Raw genomic sequence first — 20,228 nt, 5'->3', positions numbered from 1 at the left:
GGTATAAATGTAAAAAAATTGAAGTTTATGTCGGTGATATGTATGTAAATGCCCTGATATTTTATTATATTGCATTGTATTGATTTATGAGTGATGAATGAGGCAATATAGGAAGGTTGTTGGGGTGATTGATGGAAATTTGGATATTTTTTCCTGCAGAGGTAGAGATGGTGTGCCATATGAGGTGATGAGCCAAGCTATGATTTTCTTCACAAACTCTCTCATAGAAGAAATGTCTAGAAGCTATTTTTAAGCCAAAAAAAAATCAAATTTCATTGTTTGCACCACCTTAGACACATCAAATCTCAACTATTGATTTTGTTTAGTGAAATATTTGATTTTTTTAATCATTTTAAGAATAATAATTTTAGATAAATCCAAGATAACTAATTAAAAAGTAGTAAAATTCAGTCCTTTCTGCAAATCATATCTTTTTGTTGTTATCTTCTCCATTTGAATTTTTATGAAAGTAATTGATTGCTTGTCTAATTTTATATTTGAGACTATGCTTATTGCTCATCAATTATGCAATAAAAAAGTGCATAATATATAAAAAAAATTGCATACATAATTTTTAAATATAGACAGTTTTAGTTAAACCAAAGAAAAATCAAAATAATCAAACAAAATTGTTGTACTTCCAGATTTTTGAACTTTCATAAACAATCAGTTTCACAAATTCGTCCTTCAAAATATGCAATTTGACACAAAAGCACGGTCCTAGAAAAAAAAAATACTCACAACCTACAAATTGGGAAAATTTGCGTACATAAGACGCACGTAGAGCGGCGTACGTCTGTAACCTGCAAATAAATTACAAGGAGGATTTTGAGAGATTATAACTGCGTTATACCCCCTTTAACCTCCTTGTAACCTACATAATTATGCAATAAAAAAGTGCATAATATATAAAAAAATTGCATACATAATTTTTAAATATAGATAGTCTTAGTTAAACCAAAGAAAAATCAAAACAATCAATACCAAATTGTTGTACTTCCAGATTTTTTTTGAACTTTCATAAACAATCAGTTTCACAAATTCGTCCTTCAAAATATGCAATTTGACACAAAAGCACGGCCCTACTAGAAAAAAAAAAATACTCTCAACCTACAATTTTTGTGGTGCTCTCATGGGGAAAAATTTGCGTATATAAGACGTACGCAGAGCTGTGTACGTCTGTAACCTGCAAACATGTTACAGAGAAGATATCTACATGTACCTTCTAATAAATTTCGCACTTCTGTTCTCATATACAAATAAATTACATGGGGTATAACGCGGTTATAACCCCCCAAAATCCTCCCTGTAACATGTTTGCAGGTTACAAACGTACGCAGCTCTATGTACGTCTTATGTACACAAATTTGTTCCGCTCTTACGGGATGGATAATATGTAATGATAAGAAACTCTTCATAATATAAAATATAGCCGGGGATTATTAATAATTAGAGAGATGACACCAATGCTCGGGATAATATAGTGTTTAACCACTCCTTCCTCAAACAAGCAACTGATGAACTTGGTAGATTCAAAGCAGAGCGACATCGCTATTCTATAATATTCTTCTACTCAGGAGATGGAGAGAAAGAGAGAGTTGACTATTGGGACAAAAGTTTGACTTCAAATCTTTATAAATTATGATCCAACATCAAATCAATTTTTTATTACACACAGACGATAAATCAAATCTATTTTTTTTTTTCAAGTATATAAGAAATATAAAAAGGGGAGGATTTACATACATACCACATTACTTTTATATTATTACACATCTAATACCCAACCGCCATTGCTGTATTTCTAAAAGTGAAATACATATTTTCATAAATAGGTTTATAGCACGAAGGTGCTATAAGTGTAAATATCAAACATTGGATGTTAGGTACGTAAATACATAAGAATTGTGTGGAATATATGTAAATTTCCAAAAAAAATTATCAGCTGATTTTGCTGGTAAAAACTACAAAAAATTATAAAAGTTTCTAAATGAATTCCTCTTAAATAAAGTTTATACTAAGCAAAATTCCTTTAAAAAAAAAAAACATTGAAAGGATAACACCTTTTTTTCTCAAAGAGGTCATGAAGAACAAAATATGTGCAAATGCAAGTAAAATGACATCTAAGAACACCTTCTAGGGCTTTTACTCCCTACTTAGAGGTAAGAAAATCAATAGCTCGCAAGTGCAAGAAAAATATGTATCATACAATTCTTATGTATTTATGTATCTGGCACAAAAAATTTAATTTTTATATTTCTAACACTGTAATCCCTCATACCACAGCAAAAATATCACTATTGTTAAGTTAAAAAAAAGAGAGCTTATTGCGTGCGGTGTCCGATCTGGACCACTGAAATACATCTTTTTTGTTTTTTTTTTGTTAGAGTGTGTCCGCTCTAAAATTTTTTACGGTTCTGCTCGAACACCGCACGTAAAATTTGTGTGTTGTGTCCGCACGCAATAATTTTTCTAAAAATAGGCAAAAATACAACTTTTGAAGCACGGTAAAGTCGCATAAATGTGAATAATCATAATTTATGAGTTATATACGTAAAAAAATATGAATTATCTAACGGCATCAATATTAGACGTATTGAAATCCAACATAACCCTAATTTGGATCCAGCAGCAAACAGTTCGCATACAAACATAATCTAACTCAACTTGAGTAGAATTGCGCAAAATATATTTTAAAAAATAAAGAGCTTGGGGTTCAGATTTGAAATATACCAAAAGAGTATGTTAGATCTATTCAATTGCGATGATTTTTTAGAAGCTTAAGTTTGAATTCTATGAGTCAACGGGCATGAAAACTTCAAATTTAAAAAATAACCCTCATTTAAAATGCTCATATTCACCGGTGATTAATTCAACAAAAGCATAAATTTCTTTGACTGAATCTGTTCGTCGTTTTCACAGTTTTCTATCCCAATGAGGACCAAGTGAGTTTTTATTTCTCAAGAGATGCTTACAAATTGAGAAAAACTATACTCTTTCGTATATATCTATAGTTAAATAATTGTTTTTTATTCACATCAGGCGCTACTTTTTCATCTATTTACTTATCTACCATCCAATTTCATTTATTTATATGCATGCCACCCTAATTTTTAAATAACATAAGAAATGTTATTCTAATGCCCTCCTTAATTGACAGGTTTGGATCATAAACCAGACCGAAGAGAGATATTTAGTCTGATATTTTTTATAATTTAGCCGGAAGAAGAATAAAAAAAATCAGCAAAATAGATTCATAGAACATATATAGGTCCGTAGGTTTGATTTATATTTCATACATATCTAGATATTCATATATATAAAGATTTATCAAATGCCATTTGGCTGAGCTTCGATGATTCATCATTCAATGCAAAGAAATCAGTCATGACAGCATGGAAATGCTGAATAGTATAGTGGGCTGACAAATTCAATCTAGATCAAGTATTTTTTTGGATTTTCTCGCGTATTTTGCTTGGTATTAATCCCCACAACAGCTATAAAAATACAAATTTATTGTGTTAATAAGAAAGTCCAGACCCTATTCTTCCTTATATCTTTTATTTCTCTTTGATTAGGGTTGTAAACGAGCCGAGCTTGAGCGAGCTCAGGCTTAACTCGTGTTCGGCTAGTTTGAAATTGCTCGTGTTCGAAATTGGCTCGTGAACAGTGTGTTCGTGCTCGACTCGATTTAAATATTCTTGTTCGGATTCGCCTCGTGTTCGGCTCATTAAAAATTAATTAAAAAAAATAAATGTAGAATGTTGGATTTGAACCTGAACTAAATCAATGCAAAAGAAGGCACATAACCACATTACCACACGAGCTATCATGATTTATATGATTTTATATAAATGTAGAATGTTGGATTTGAACCTGAACTAAATCAATGCAAAAGAAGGCACATAACCACATTACCACACGAGCTATTATGATTTAAACTTAGATATAAATACATAATATATTATTATATAAATAATTATATGATTTTTTTTTTTTCGAACTAAAACGAGCCAAACATAAGAGAAGAAAGAATTGTTTGTGTTTGCCTTGTTTACAATTCAAGCTAAGAAAAATTGTTCGTGCTACTTAATCAGCCGAACACGAGCTGTTCGCAAACAACGAGTTTTCTTAATAGCCCTAACTCTGATAGTATAATAGATCAGGGTTGATGGAAAGAAAAGGGTTGATGGAAAGAAAATGAATGAATCAACATACTATAAAAAACGTTCACTGGAATGATTGGGTTAAAGCTTTCCCTAGTATTTTTTTCAACAATGGACTCTAGATTTATACACGGGAGTTCGATTGATTCGACAAATTCTAACCTCGACATTTATCTCTTACAAATTTGAATTTTTAAGAACTCCATAAACATGATAGACAGAAGTACTATTACTATTATATATTAAAAATTTCTTGTGATCCTTCTGTTCAAATAAAAATTAAGGTGAAGCAAGGTGAAAAACAGCAAATTTCTTTATGATGAACATATCATTTTTACAAGCTCATTATTACAAATAGTTCTACAAAGATCAAACTGATGACGTCCAAAAGTTATATATAAACCAAGAGATTACTTTTACCAAAAATTTATTCTGATCATTTTGTTAAAATAACACATAAGGTGAAGCAAAATTAAGAGCAAGGAATTATTTATGATAAAAATATCATTTTATAGAGAGAGAGAGAGAGAGAGAGGGCATGTTTGGCGTTTGTGATAAGCATTTGATTCTCTGGTCTACTTTAGTTTAGTTTTAAATAGTGCCGGCCATGGCCGGCTAAGGTTTGAAAGAGGCTAGGATATATATATATATACACATACTAAGGAGTAATAAAATGATGTTCTGGCCGCAGCACTATTGTAATTGACGAAAGGAAGATTGGGAAGTCGCCCAATGACGAAATAAGTATCAGCTAAATTAGAAGTTTGGAAGACGGCAGCAGCGAAGCTCTGCTCTGCAAATCATTACCTATGGGCTCCAATATGAGTCTGTGCTGCGGGTCTAAGAAAAAAGATAAAGGGTGAGATTTTCAATTTAATTTTTAATTTAATTTAATTTTTTTCCATTACTTCAATGTTTCTGTTTAGCCAATAGATTTTGTATTTATTTATTATTATTATTATTTTTGGTAGATTTGTGAGTGGAGGGGAACAGAGCTCCACATGGAGGTTGTTTACGTACAAGGAGCTTCATGCGGCCACTAATGGATTCAGCGAGGAGTACAAGCTGGGAGAGGGAGGTTTTGGAACTGTATACTGGGGGAAGACCAATGATGGTCTTCAGGTAATTTTAAGAATTACAGTTTAAATATGGAAGATTTACATACATACCACTCAATTCCTATGTATTTTCACATCTAACACCTGAGCTTTAATTTTTTTTCATATTTGCTACATTACCTAGCTTTAATTTTTATGTGATGTGAATGATTTGGGTAGAATAAATGTAAAAAAAGTAAAGTTTAGGGATTAGATGTGTAAATACTAAGAAATTAGTGGTGTGTATGTTCAGTTTTTTCGCGATTGAGCTTATTTCTGAATTAAGTTGTTCAGCTTGTTTGAAAAAAAATAACATAAAGCTGAACTTGCTATGATCGACTTGGTATATGTATTGATCTTTGAATTACATGCAAGAGAGTTGTGTTTTACGAATTTATTATTTTTTTATAATAATTTATTCATTTATTAATAATTGAGAAAAAAAAAAATAAATTGATTGGATGACGGAATCGAATCAGAAGCATAATTTTATTTATGTTTTGATTTAGGGTCATTTACGTAAATAGCAAGCAATTCCAATATACTTACATATCTAACTACTAAAGTTTTACTTCTTACATTTATACCACTCAAATCTTTCATATCACATCAAAAATACACATTTTTATGCAAAATTAAGGCGACAAGCACGCATGTAAAAGTTGAAATTTAGATGTTAGATATGTAAATACATAGGAATTGAGTGGCATGTATGTAAATCTTCCTTTTATTTAATCAAAATCAGTAAATATAATTCAAATATTATTAATAACTAGAAAAAAAAAGAGGTCATTTCATCAGTAAACATAATTCAGCCAATTGAATTTTTACGAAATAGCTTAAGATTCAGTCAGGTTAACAATTAATAAATTCATTCCACCCGCTAAATTTAGTGAAAATACAATTTTAAATTACATTCTCCTGCATCTATCTGATTTACAACTTTCTTCAGCTGTTATTTTAATATTACTAAGGAGCACTTACATAATTACCACCCAATTCCTATCTATTTACATTTATACCATCAGAATACCACCATTTTTAACTTTAAAAAGTGAAGCAAACATTCAGAATTTCACATGCATGGATAAGTTGGAATGAATGTAAAAATTGAAGTTTAGGTGTAGACCTGTAAATACATGAGACTTGAGTGGTATTTATGTAAACCTTCATACAATTAATGTGATAAATTTTTTTTTTTAAACCCAGATTGCTGTGAAAAAATTGAAAACAATAAATTCGAAAGCTGAAATGGAGTTCGCGGTGGAGGTCGAGATACTGGGAAGAGTGCGGCATAAGAACCTATTGGGGCTTCGAGGATATTGTGCGGGAGCTAATCAAAGGCTTATTGTGTACGATTACATGCCCAATCTAAGCTTATTGTCTCATCTTCATGGACAATTTGCAAGCGAGATGAAGCTGAACTGGAAGAAAAGGATGAATGTTATCATGGGATCTGCTGAAGGCCTTGTGTAAGTCATCATATAATCATTTCTCTTTTTTATTTTAATTTAGGAAGATTTACATATATAACACTCAATTTTTATGTTTTTACATATCTAACACCTAATCTTTCATATTTACTTGTGTGTCACGTTGGCTATATATAAAAAGGTGTGGTATTTCACTCTTTAAAAGTTTAAAAAGTGGTGTTTTTGTTGTGATATTGGGTGGTATAACTGTAAAAAATTAAAATTTAGTTGTTAAAAAGATAAATACATGAGAATTGGGTGGTGTGTGTGTGTAAATGTCTCAATTTAGTATGGGCAATTTTTCAGCTTGAGGGGATTATGATTGTAGGGTAATAGTCAAGTGGGAATTGGAATGAAGATCATAAGACTAATGATGATGGAGATAATAATAATTAAAATTCCTTCTTTACACCTCAGCTAAGAGATAAAAAGGAAAAAAAAGGTTATTTTATATTAGTGTGGTTTATTCTCTGTTGAACTTATTACCTTGCTTTGAATTTGCAAGGAGATTCTTTTCATTATGTGAAAATATAAAAAAGGTTGCAACGGTCGAAATTGTTATTTAAATTTACATGCAAAGGAAAAATTCATATGGCACCAATTATCATCAAACGATCACAGAAATATGCTAAAATCAGTTCTCCATACCTAGATTTGTAATTTGGGATAAAGCTATAGGTAGTATGAGGTTAAAAAATCAAATCTCTGAACTCCTCTCTCTCTCTAGCTCTCTTTCTTTACTTCCCATTTCTTCCTCCTCAAGGATCCTGTCAAAACTCTTGGATTGTACATGTAAGATTCAAATATCGTTATGCACAGATTTTGATTTAACACATTTGTCATGTGTAGTTAATGTGGATTGATACTAAGTATTAGAAACAAGACAATATCAGAAGTAGGGGACACGAAAATAGAAATATTCCTGAACACAAAAAGTCAAGAACTTGTGATTAATAGAGAACTTGCAAGGATGAAATAGAGAGTTATAAAGATGATCCAAAGAACTTTAGAGTGAGCTCCTTGAGAAATCCTAAGAGTAGAGACACTATAATGCTTCTTAGACTCAATTATATGAAGCCAAACCTCAAGCACTAGAGTGCTCACTTCCACACTCATTATAAACCAAACTTACTACCCAGCATGACACATATTCAACTCCCCAGACCTTGAGAGTTTAAAGGCATAGACCCCAACCGACAAAGGCCTTTTGTAAAGAAATTATAAACCAAACTTGTCTAACGCGAACCTGATTCGTCTAACTCGTTTATTATTTGGATCCTTTCTTTAATTCATTATGAACCAATCAATCAAATATGACTCATCTAACCCTAATCAACCTGAGAAATAATTGGGGCGATTTCAAAATCTATATTAATTTATTCGAGTCAACCCTCACAATGTCTCATGAATAATCAATCATATCTTTTTTTGTGAAACCCAAATTTTGAGAATCAGGTTTGGATCACATTACACATTAACTCATTCTTTGACATCACTAGTCCAGAAGCTCCTTGAAACCAACTTCAAATTATAGCCCTTATAACAGATCTGCAACATAAGTATAAAAGGATAGTGTCAAATGGAATATATGTATAGCTCTACATGCGCCAGTTGATTCGACAATCATCTTGCCGATAATAGATTTTCTAATGCCTTCTTGAGCTATCAATAGACGAAGATGAATCCTATCAACTAAGAGGAAATAACTTATTATAATTTTAGAAGAGCAGTTCTGTCGCAAGGTGATATGATTTGGCCTAAAGAATTTAAGTGCAGTCACATATGATCAAATGATGAACCAGGTTTTAAATTAATTTCAATTAAAGTCGATTTTAATCAAAATCGTATTAAAATCGAACTGAATTCTCTAAAATCTCGAAACTATTATGAAATTAATGCTGATGTTAATATGCTTTTGCTGACAGTTACCTGCACCATGACGTGACGCCACACATCATCCACCGCGACATCAAAGCCAGCAACGTCCTCATCGACTCTAATTTCGAACCACTGGTCGCCGATTTTGGCTTCGCGAAGCTGATCCCTGAAGGCGTAAGCCATATGACCACACGGGTCAAAGGAACCCTAGGTTATCTCGCCCCTGAATATGCAATGTGGGGCAAAGTCTCTGAAAGCTGCGACGTCTACAGCTTCGGCATCCTCCTCCTCGAAATCGTCACCGGCCGTAAGCCCATCGAACGTCTTCCCGGCGGCGTCAAACGCACGATCACGGAATGGGTTGATCCATTCATCGCCACAGATCAACTCTCCAATCTCGTCGACAGCCGTCTCCAAGGACAATACGACGATCTCCAGCTCCGTCGAATCCTCCACGCGGCGGCCAGATGTGTTCAGTCGGAGCCCGATCGCCGGCCCACCATGCGGAAGGTCCTCGATATCTTGCAGGGGAATGCCGCCGCCGCCGATCCGGTCAAGAACAGCAAGCTCGGGGATGATTCGAGCGAACACGATGTGTCTAGTCAGGCGACGAGTGGTGAGGCTAATCCAAGTATGATCAGAATCAAGAGCGTGAAGTATCAGGAGGAGCTGATGGCCATGGATGATGAAGAAGGAGCGGAAGGCGATGAGGATCTCGAATTGACGAGAAGTGGGAGCGATCGGGCGAGCGTGTACGGTGTGTTTGGGGCGATTGAGGTGCAGAGAGTTAGCCATGGATATGGGCAGCAGATTGTTAGCAGAAGAGCTGCGTTGCGCGGGTGAGGGCTTCGTTTTGGGAGGGAAGGCATGTTTTGAATTTTGAGGAGGGCACCTCATTTTATACATGAAGAAAATTCTCCTTTTTTTTCTTTTTTTTTTTTTTTTTTTAATTGTGATTGAAAAGAAGATGATAATTGTAAGGCCTCAAATCATATTTAGGCAATATGTTATTGGTCAGTGTGATTTTATAAAAAATTATATTGTGATATTCTCATTCAAAATATGAAAGATATGGAATTTGTCTAAGGACAGATTTTTATCTATTTTGCGTTCCAGACCATTGTCATAGTTATGTTTGAGAACTGTTGTCTTGTTGCTCTCTCTATCTCTCTCTTTCTCACACACAGACTCTCTCTCAACATATCTACACATGAAAAATTAAGCCAAAAGAATTTCATTTTTTATGCGATATAAATAATATCGATTGGTATAAATGTAAAAAGTAAAATTTATTTATTAGATATGTAAATAAAAAGGAATTTGATGGTATGAACATAAACACCACTAAAAATATTAATCATAACTTATGAGTTTTAAGATAAATCTTAATTAATAACTCATGTATTGCACTAATCTTAAAGTAAATACAATAACTTGAAAGTCGAAGTTAACTAAATTTTCACGTTATATTTATTTTCAGAAGTAAAGCAAATTTTGAATAAATATTTATCTAGTATTAGCTAATCTAAAAGCAAATACAACACCTTTGAGAACTATCATAACCAACTTTTTATTATATTAAATTTTTAAACTCGTCGTATTTATTTTAAGAGTCTGTTCACAGCAACTGTAGTTGTTTAAAAAAAAAACTATCATTCAAAAAGCAATAGTGGCCATTAAACCTATTTTTTTAAAGTTGGACTGAGGTTTTTTGGCTGTCGCCGCACAACTATATCAAGTTGCAAAACATGGCCTCCACGAAAAAACTATCATTCAAAAAGCAATAGTGGCCATTATACTTTTTTTAAAAAAAGTTGGACTGCGATTTTTTGGCCTGTCGCCGCACAACTATATCAAGTTGCAAAACATTGCCTCCACGCCTTTGTCCCAAACACAAAATACAATACAAATTTTCATTACATTTTAATGTGTTACATATAAGATTATTCTATTAAATGCTTTCATGCAATTCACAATTTGTTGAACCATTTGTTTCCTAGTAAATTCAGACTGCTAATGTCCAAATAAATAAATTAAAATTTCTAAATGGGCAGAATGAGCCTAAAAATGACTCAAAATGAGATGACAAATCATCTCACCTCAAATCCAATTATCATAATGAATGTAATGAGTAAAATTAGAGCATCATACGTATCGGCTTAAATTTGTCGAGATGAATACAGTACACTCATTTTTAAAGAAGATTGTTTTTTTGGGGGGGGGGGGGGGGAGCATTTATTTGGTCATGAATGAAGGATGTCTATGTTGACGCCCAAGGATTGGTCAGGCCTCGCCATTTCCTTATTTTTGTAATGTTATATCATAAATTTCCAAATGTTTAACATATTTGTTGGATTCCTTATTATTGTGGAAGTTTTGCTCACAGAAGACGGAATATCCTTGGACTATTCAGTTACATATGAAGAAAATTTTTCGCTTAAATTACTTGGTCTCATATCTTGCAGAGATGTATGCGGTGTCTGATCTACACCGTAGAACACGAAGATCTACGGTGAGGATGCAATCAAAATTTTTAAAAAAAAATAATAATAATAAAAGTTAAAATGGAGCCCACCGAAATATATTATTACCGTAGATCACCGTGATCTACGGTATAGATCGGACACCGCATGCAGAGATACGTATGCAATAATTTTTCTAGGCAACCAAAATTTGTCCGTCTTCTCAATCTATTTTTGTTTCTAGTATTATTCCTGTTTATTTTGTCTGTTCTTTTGCACGGTGATAGTGTTAATACACATAAATACTACTCACCCAACAATCAAAATTAAACTACGAAATCATTCTTACAAAAGGAGTATTAACACTATCACCGTGCAAAAGAATACAAAAATCAACAAGAATAATACTAGAAACAGAAATAGAGGGTCCATAGGTTTTATTTCCTATGAGTTGTATTTATGTATAGTTCGAACCTCCTGTATTTTTTTATTGATATTAATAAAAGTCCCTTGTTGAATTTGTTTTTTGTATTTTACATAAAAGGATGATCAAATTATTAAAAGGTGCGGGTCTGTTGTTCAAAACGATGGTGATATAGATGGGGATGTTGATAGTAGAATTGAAGTTGGTTGGTTGAAGTGGATGAATGCTTCGGGCCTTTTGTGTGATAGAAAAGCATCGTTTAGACTGAAAGGAAAATTTTATAAGACGATGGTGAAGCCTGCAATGCTTTATGGTGTTGAATGTTGGCCTTTAAAAGAGAAGCATAATACTAAGTTAAGTGTTGTCGAGATCAGAATGATTAGGTGGATGAGTGGCTTTACACTTAGAGACAAAATGCAAAATGAATATATCCGTGATAGGGTTGTAGCTCCTGTGACGGACAAAATTAGAGAAAGTCGTCTTAGACGGTTTGGTCACATTAAGCATCGACCATATGATGATCCGATTAGGAGACTAGATGTTCTAGATTTAACTTATGTTAGGAAAGGCATGGGTAGAACTAGAAAGACTTGGGCTTATTGTATAAAAAATGATCTTAAATTATTAGAACCAAATGAAAATAAGACACTAAACGGGATGCAATGGAGAAAAAGGATTCATGTAGCCGACCCCGCGTAGTGGGATTAAGGCTTTGTTGTTGTTGTTGTTGTTGTACATAAAATTTTAAAACAGTAATCAACCTAACATAAACTTAATTCCTTCATATCTTCTTTGAATGTTAATTCTTTAACTTGAATCCAGCATAACTCAATTTAGAGGACTATCTATATAAAGTACATAATAGGATAATTCCTCTTGATACACAAAGCACGTATGAGTAAACTAGAAACATTCTTCAAGCAAAAAAGAATATTTAAAAAATATATTCTTGAGCATTAATATACAAACAAAATACATTGTAGGGCAATTAAAAGTTAACTTACCAAATCCGGGCTCCTCAATTAGCCAACCGACTATTAGCTCCAAAGTCCAAAAACTCTAAAAATGGCTCAAAAGAGAACAAACCCCATCTCACCAATAATCTCCACAAGAACAATTTCCATTTCTAAAATGATGGAATCGAGAAACATCTCTTACAATAATCTCCCTGTTTGAGATTCTGGCAATGAACTTCATCGTAATATGACAGTCATCACATATTCTCAAGTTTTTCATTATCCTTATGGGTTTTTCAACACTTGCAGAGATGAGTCCAAAAGCAACTGCCAATTTCTCACTATGATATGATTTCCTCCCATCCTCTCTAAAGCTGAGAACATCAGACACATAACCTGCTTTTTCAATGCTTGTAACCATTTCCTCTAATACCAAAAGAATCTCATTCATTCTTGGATGTGAATTGTCATCCGCAACAAAGTTATGCACCACATTATCCACCTCAAGCCAACTATATCCAGGATCTTTCTTCACTCCAATCCTCCTCATCTTTTTTCTCACATTAGCAGCCTCCTCTGGCTCACCACACTCAGCATACAAGTGATACAGTAAAACATGAGCCGATGCGTTGGATGGCTCTAGATCAAAAATTTTCAAGGCAGCAACTTGTCCCAATTCCAAATTTTTGTGAACTCTACAAGCTCCGAGCAATGAACCCCAAACAGCAGCATCTGGTTTTTGCATACGGTTTATAATTTCCCTCGCTTCTTCCAGACATCCAGCACGGCCTAGTAGGTCCACAAGTAATGTATGATGAGTATTATCCGGCACGACGCCATATATTTTCATGCTATCAAAGTAATAACGGCCATCTTCCACAAGACCAGAATGACTGCAAGCCATAAGCAAACCAACAAATGTAAATGAGTCGGGTTGGATTCCGCATGCCGTCATTTCCTTGAAAAGACTGATTGCTTCTCTTCCATATCCATTTTGTGCATACCCGATGATTATAGAACTATAAGTAACGTTGTTCCCTTCTTCCATCGTGTCAAATACCAGACGAGCATCCTCCACGTTCCCACACTTAGCATAGACATCCAGTAAAGCAGTTCCAACAAACACATTTTCAAAAACCGGTGTTTTGGTGACAAAGGCGTGAACTTGCATCCCACAAGACAAATTTGCCAAAGCTGCAACTGAGCTAAGTATAATCGCAAAAGTAATGTGGTCCGGTTGTATCTCCATCTCCAATAATAACTCCTTGAACATTATCAAGCAATCCTCCGCCAGAGAATTATGGGACAAACCAGTCAAAATTGCATTGTAAGAGACAATGTTTTTTTCCTGCATCTCATAAAAGACATGAACAGCATAGTCAAGCCTTTGACATTTGCAATACATATCAACCAAAGATGTGCAAGCAAAGATGTCACCTTGCAATCCAAAACGGTGGATTTGGCAATGCAAAAGCTTCCCATTATATAGTGATGAAGATCGCGCACAGACCTGGAGGGCACTGGAAATTGAGAATTGTGTTGGGCGATGACCTTCCTGGATCATCCTTGAACACAATGCCAGAGTTTCTGATCCGTTTCCCTCTTGAGCATACCCTTTAATTATTGAATTCCATGAAATGTCGGTTTTTCTTGGAGAGTCCTCAAAGAACTTGCGAGCTAGGTTGGTATTTTCAGCTTTGATGGCTCCAGTGATCATTATGTTCCATGTGAAGATATCTCTATTGGGCATTTCGTCAAACAGCTTGTGGGCGTCAGAAGGTAGGCTGGCTTTTAAGTAAGCCTGAAGAAGGCGGTTGGAGAGGAAGGTACGGAAGAGGAGCCCTGACTTAAGAATCAGGGTATGAAGGGCTTTAGATTCTGGAAGAGAATTAGAGTGAATGAACTCTTGAAGAAGGTGAGCCAGGAAAGATAGGCTTGGGGAAGCCATGGAGAGAGCTTGAAGATAAAGTCGTTGGCATCAGGCTTCTGCTTTTTTGGATTTCTATAATAAAGAGCGCATTAGTGTGAGTGCAGGATCTGAATTCCGAACAATAAATTTCATATATATATATATATATATATATATATGAGATATGACAGTCAGTAGCGATTTATAGTGCTTAAGCGATGTCTTTGGCAAACAACTAGATTAGAAAAAAACTAAAGGGAAAACAATTAGAGGAGAAAGCATCCACTAGACGAATTTCTTTCTTTTTACTAATGGGGGCCTATTCGTACACCTGACAGTTATGGGTTGGGGTCATGATGCAAAACTGCATGATACTTTTTTTTTTTTTTTTGCGTTGGGGTTTAGATAGGATTTATTATTATTATTATTATTTTATAAGCCTCAATTTGCACATTACGAACTCGTATGCGAAATTATAGTAAATTGAGTGTCATTTTGGGGTAAAATTGATATTTCGGATTCGTTCGCGCAGTCCATTTTGTCATCCGGTGTCATATGAATAAATTTTTTTATGGATGAGTCAGTTCGCACGTGTAGCGGGGAACGAGACATGTTGTTCCTATCGAAGTTTTGGGGTAAAATTGATATTTCGGATTCGTTCGCGTAGTCCATTTTGTCATCCGGTGTCATATGGATAATTTTTTTTATGGATGAGTCAGTTCGCACGTGTGGCGAGGAACGAGACATGTTGTTCCTATCGAAACAATCCAACAGACATAAATGTCGATCGGCGTTTGCTTGAGTTACGCTCAAAGTCTAGCAGAACGATTTCGACAACGTCCCCTCAACACGCGTTGAAGGGTCTAAAATGTATGTCTCGCACTACGTGAATTAATGTGTGCATCAATCAATGTTCTATAACGCTTGAGCGACCATCCTACACTCTCAAAAGTAAAAATTGATGGCAACAAATGACCCCCCAATAAGTGTGTTGTGCTGTTAAGGCACAGTGCATTTGTTGAAAGCATTTCAATTTTATCAAGCCCAGACTATTCGTGAGACCGACGTGATCCAAGCGACCAAAAAAGAGCCAACTGACCTAGAAAGAAAATTTCTGAGACTCATATCCAATCTTATGATGGGAGGTTAAGAAGGAATGTGCACGGGACTTATATACAATCTCAAAAGGCGGGTTCAGAGTCCATAGAGGCATGACCCGAAAGGGGTGGTCCAACGGTCGTAGAGGCATGACCACGCTGGGTAGGTTCAGAGTTCGTGGAGGTGTGACCTAGAAATGAGTTTATGTATTATTATTATTATTATTATTATTATTATTATTATTATTATTATTATTATTATTATTATTAGCATGCGAAATCATAGCAAAATGAGTGTCATTCAAGAGTAAAATCGACGTTTCGGATATGCTCGTGCGGTCCCTTTCTTCATCCGAGGTCACCTAGACAAATTTGCCGATATGTGAGCCAGTTTAACGCGCGGTGAACAAGACTTGTTGGCCAGATTAAAGCCGTCCAACAGACAAAAAATGCCTACCTGTTTTTGTCTGAGCGATGAACAAGGTCTAGCAAAATGATCTGGACAGAGTGTCACTCAACGTGCACTGAATGGTCTAAATGGATATCTTGCACTATGTGAATCAATGTATGCATCATGCAATATTTCATAGCGCTCGAGCGACCATCTTACACTAACGAAATCCAAAAATTGATGCCAACAAATGACTCCCAACAATTGTGATGTGTTGTTAATACACTGTGCACTTGTTAGAAGCAACTCAATTTTTTATCAAGCCAAGATTAGTCGTGAGATCGATGTGATCTGAGCGACCAAAAAAGAGCCAACTGCCTTAGAAAGGAAAGCTCTGTGAGTTATATCCAATCATAGAGAGGGGGGAGTTGAGAACGATGCGCATGAGACATATATCCAATCTCAAAATGTGGGTTCACAAGCCATAAAGGCATGACACGAAGGAGGTCGTCCAAAGGTCGTGGAGGAATAAACCACGCCGGGTAAGTTATGAGGTCGTAGGGGCGTGGCCTAGAGATGGGTTTAGATATGAGTTATTATTACTATTAATATTGTTGTTATTATTTTTATTATTATTCATAAGCCTTGATTTGTGCATTACTGGCGCGTACGCGAAATCATAGCAAAATTGGTGTCTTTCCTTGGTAAAATTGACGTTTTGGATGCACTCGTGCAATATATTCTATCATCTAGGGTCATCTGAACAAATTTGTCGATGGATGAGTCAGTTTCACGTGCAGAGCGGTGAACGAGACCCGTCGGCCCGATCGAAGCTATCCAATAAACAAAATAGCTGACCGACCTTCACTTGAGCGACAATCGAAGTATAGTGGACCGATATCGGCAGCTTATTCCTCAACACACACCAAAGGGTTTGAAATGGATGTCTCGCCTTATACGAATCTATGTGTGCATCAAGTAAAGTCCAAAGTGCGACTTTAAAAATTGATGCTAGCAAGTGAGTCGTTAAGACACACTGCACTTGTTGGAAGTAGCTCATTTTTTTATCAAGCCCATACTAGTCATGAGACTAACATGATTTGAGAAACCAAAAAAGATCCAATTTTCCTATAAAGGAAGCTCCAATAGTCATATCCAATCTGGGGGGCTAGAGAAGGAATGCTCACGAGACTTATATTCAATCTCAAAAGATGAGTTCAGATCATGGAGGTATGACCCGAAGGAGGTGGCCTGAGGCTATAGAACCATGATTGCGTTGGGTAGGTTCGGAGGCAGCAGAGAAGTGGCCTACATATTGGTTTAGGCGTTGTAAAAATGTGACCCAACATGGTGGTTCAAGGGTCGTAAATGTGTAACCACACAAAATAAATTCAGAAGTCATGGAGGCATGACCTAAAAATGGGATCATAGGCCGGAGAGGTGTGACCCGACATTGCGGTCCAGGGACCGTAAAAGGCATAACCACAAATGGTAGGTTCAGAGGCCATAGAGACGTGACCTAAAATTGGTTTTAGGGGTCTTATAAGCATGACTCGGGAGTTGGATGAAGTGTGAAGCTTTAAATAACTACAATATCGAGAAAAAATGTCAAGGGACTTATATTCTACTTCAAGGGGTATGCAAGGTGACCACGATCACGCAATTGTCAGCCACACACCTAGTGGTGTAAAATATTATAAAGTTTGAGTTAAGATTTTTCCACAAGTCAGCACTACACCCTAAGTTTTTGTTTGCGCAAGTACACTTATTATTCAAGTAATATATGGCTATAATAGAGTCCCGTTTATTAATTCCACAGGGAAAAAAATGTTAACCAAGCAAGCCTTAGAAAAAGTTCTAGCCTGTTGTAATTAGACTTAGCCCAGAATTAAGTTTGGTTTAAGGTGAACTAATGATGTCACTAAACTACTAATAAATTTCTAAGTTAACTATTTAATTAAGTAAACTGAGGTATGTTTAAATTAAACACTAAGTTAAAGTAAAGTGGATGTTCCAGATAACAAAAGTTTCCCTTCCTTTATAATGAAAATAGTAGCTACTGTAGGTTCAATCAAACTAGAATCCCTATTTAGAAATCTGTGACAAATAGGAACATCTACAATCCTTACCCTCTTCTAAGTGTATAAAGATATTTGGTTAACCTAGGGTTAAGTCCTCAAAACATTGGTTATGATAGGTATGCTCTAGCCTGTCACCCTAGATTACCCACTAGTGCCTTGTATTTGGCTAACCTAGCCTTAAGTTCTTAAACCCTGTATCAAATTGATTAAAATTTTAGCCCGTCACCCTAAATCATCAATTTACACCCAATCAAATCCTATCTCCCTATCTATTTGCGCTGACCACATGAATGCTTTTCCTTCATCCCAAAGATTAGTGTAGTAATTACTAATTGAGGAAAAACATAATTCTCCTGGGTCATTATGTTTTCACATTGCGTTTTAACATATGAATTGCCCAAATTGCATAAGTAAATGATGCTTGAAGTAATTTACCATAAAAATGAAAAAAGTAACATGATTCTACTTTGAAATAGACCCTACATATGTTGTTAATCCATTAAAAAAGAAAGGAAGCAAGTAAACTACTCAGATTTCATGGAGAAAACTACAATACTCAACATGTTATTTTTAAGCACAACAAGTATCTTCTAAGTAATAATTTAATACAGAACAATAAAGTACAAGAACTCTATCCTTTCCTAAGAAATGAAGAAAAGATCCCTCAAACAGTGTTCTTATAATTTCACATCAATTCCTTACACCTCTCACACAATTCTAAGTAAAAACATGAAAAACAAAAGAAAATCTCTCACTTCTTCCCTCAATTTCCTGCACTCTAACACTTGGATGAACTCCTTGAAAGCCTCCTCTCATGTCTGCAATGCATCTCCTAAAAAAAATCCATCTCTTCATGCTTAAAGCCACGGGATAACTACTCTTGACACTCCTGGCGCCTAGGCGCCCAACTGTGGCGTGACCCGACCTGCAATTACACAGATATTTAAGTTTTAAAAGTTGGTAAGAAACTTGACCCAATATATATTTAACGACCAATGTGCAAAATAATATGTTATAGAATTTAAAATTTTGATTAATGACTTACACACTAGAGGTATTACGCAAGTGTACATATTGTTTCAAGTAATATAGAACTTTTTCTTAAAACCCAGTATTGATCCCACAAGGAAGAACATATTTTCTATAACAACTTAAAAAAACTTTTACTTGAACTGCATACACAATTTTGTGGGAGAATAATGTCAAAATGTTTGTAACAGGTTAAAACTAAATATTAGTTAATTCTACTTTTAAGCAAAAAGTAAATGCAAATTTTCAAAACTAATTGTGTTTAAAGGAGTTCGAATAATATAAAAAGATCTTTCCTCTTGAAAATATATCATAATCAGTGTAAGAATCAAATGTTTAAGGATTTAAATGTTGTATTGTGACAAAAAGGAACAAACATATTATTTACCCTCTCTCGAGTGCATAAAGAACATTGACTAATTTAAAGTTTATTTCTTAAATCCTTGGTTATGCTGGATTGATTCTAGCCTCTCACCATTAGATTAACCACTTTGCCTTCTCTATAGGACTAACATCTAGTCTTAAGTACTAAACTCTAGACAAAATTGGTAAAGATTCTTATATGTCACCCTAGAATCACCAGTTAGATGCCTATCAAAACTTATCTCTCTATCTATTTGCACTCACCGTTCCCCTCCATCTGAAGGTTAGTGTGGTATTGACTAGTTGGGTGAAATCATAGCCCTCATAGATCATTATATTTTGTAATAGATTTTAACATTACAAATGACTAGTTTGCAAAGTAAATTAAGAGACGGTGAAAATAACATCATTTTTTTGGAATAAAAGAAATCTTCAAACCATTCTGATCTTACACATGATTACTTCTTATTGTAAGGAGAACATAAAGGAAACTACTCATAATTTATGAGGATAACACAACAAAACATGATTTATATTAAAATCCAAGTTTACACAATAATACCAAACATAAAAAAAAATACAAGATATTTCTTTGACTTCTCCTCAAGCAAATCCTTTGGCATTCCTTTGTTGACTTCTTCCTCCAATAAACAGACAAAAGCAAACACTAAAGGCTCTCACTCACACACGCACACACACAAGAATCAAGCCAAAACTTGACTCCTTTATTTTATAACCATCCATTATCTTTATTAAATAAAGCTCTTAAAACCACTAAGAGTCACTTCAGGCAGCTATTCAAAATTTGTCCAAATTCAATGTCAAAAAGTCCAAACCGTTTCCGACGCCTAAGTGCCAAACTGTGGCGCCAAGGCGCTAACCTTCCAGAAGCCCCTGGTAACT

The 20,228-nt window shown here is 34.8% G+C and overlaps 2 protein-coding genes across 3 annotated transcripts; one reads left to right on the top strand and one right to left on the bottom strand.

The window, feature by feature from the left end:
* Positions 1–4,875: 4,875 nt before the first annotated feature.
* LOC110024383 (PTI1-like tyrosine-protein kinase At3g15890) lies at positions 4,876–9,522 on the top strand. The gene is made up of 4 exons (XM_020724309.1): positions 4,876–5,025; positions 5,138–5,288; positions 6,473–6,735; positions 8,661–9,522. The coding sequence occupies exons 1-4, from the start codon at positions 4,976–4,978 to the stop codon at positions 9,454–9,456; spliced, it is 1,260 nt and encodes a 419-aa protein (XP_020579968.1). The 5' UTR covers positions 4,876–4,975; the 3' UTR covers positions 9,457–9,522.
* Positions 9,523–12,459: 2,937 nt separating this feature from the next.
* Positions 12,460–14,503, bottom strand: LOC110024371 (pentatricopeptide repeat-containing protein At2g22070-like). 2 transcript variants are annotated; one of them, XM_020724296.1, is made up of 2 exons: positions 13,966–14,503; positions 12,460–13,803 (listed from the first exon to the last, which is right to left on the bottom strand). In XM_020724296.1, exons 1-2 carry the CDS (start codon positions 14,401–14,403, stop codon positions 12,592–12,594), a joined length of 1,650 nt encoding a protein of 549 aa, XP_020579955.1. In that variant the 5' UTR covers positions 14,404–14,503; the 3' UTR covers positions 12,460–12,591. The 2 variants fall into 2 exon arrangements, with proteins under 2 accessions (XP_020579955.1, XP_020579956.1); XM_020724297.1 differs by having other exon boundaries at positions 13,893–14,018.
* Positions 14,504–20,228: the final 5,725 nt, after the last annotated feature.

This window comes from Phalaenopsis equestris, unplaced genomic scaffold (assembly GCF_001263595.1).
Source record: "Phalaenopsis equestris unplaced genomic scaffold, ASM126359v1 Scaffold000255, whole genome shotgun sequence".
NCBI lineage: Eukaryota > Viridiplantae > Streptophyta > Magnoliopsida > Asparagales > Orchidaceae > Phalaenopsis > Phalaenopsis equestris.
The sequence above is the reverse complement of the archived record's forward strand: the minus strand, read 5'-3'. Positions and strand labels throughout refer to the sequence as shown.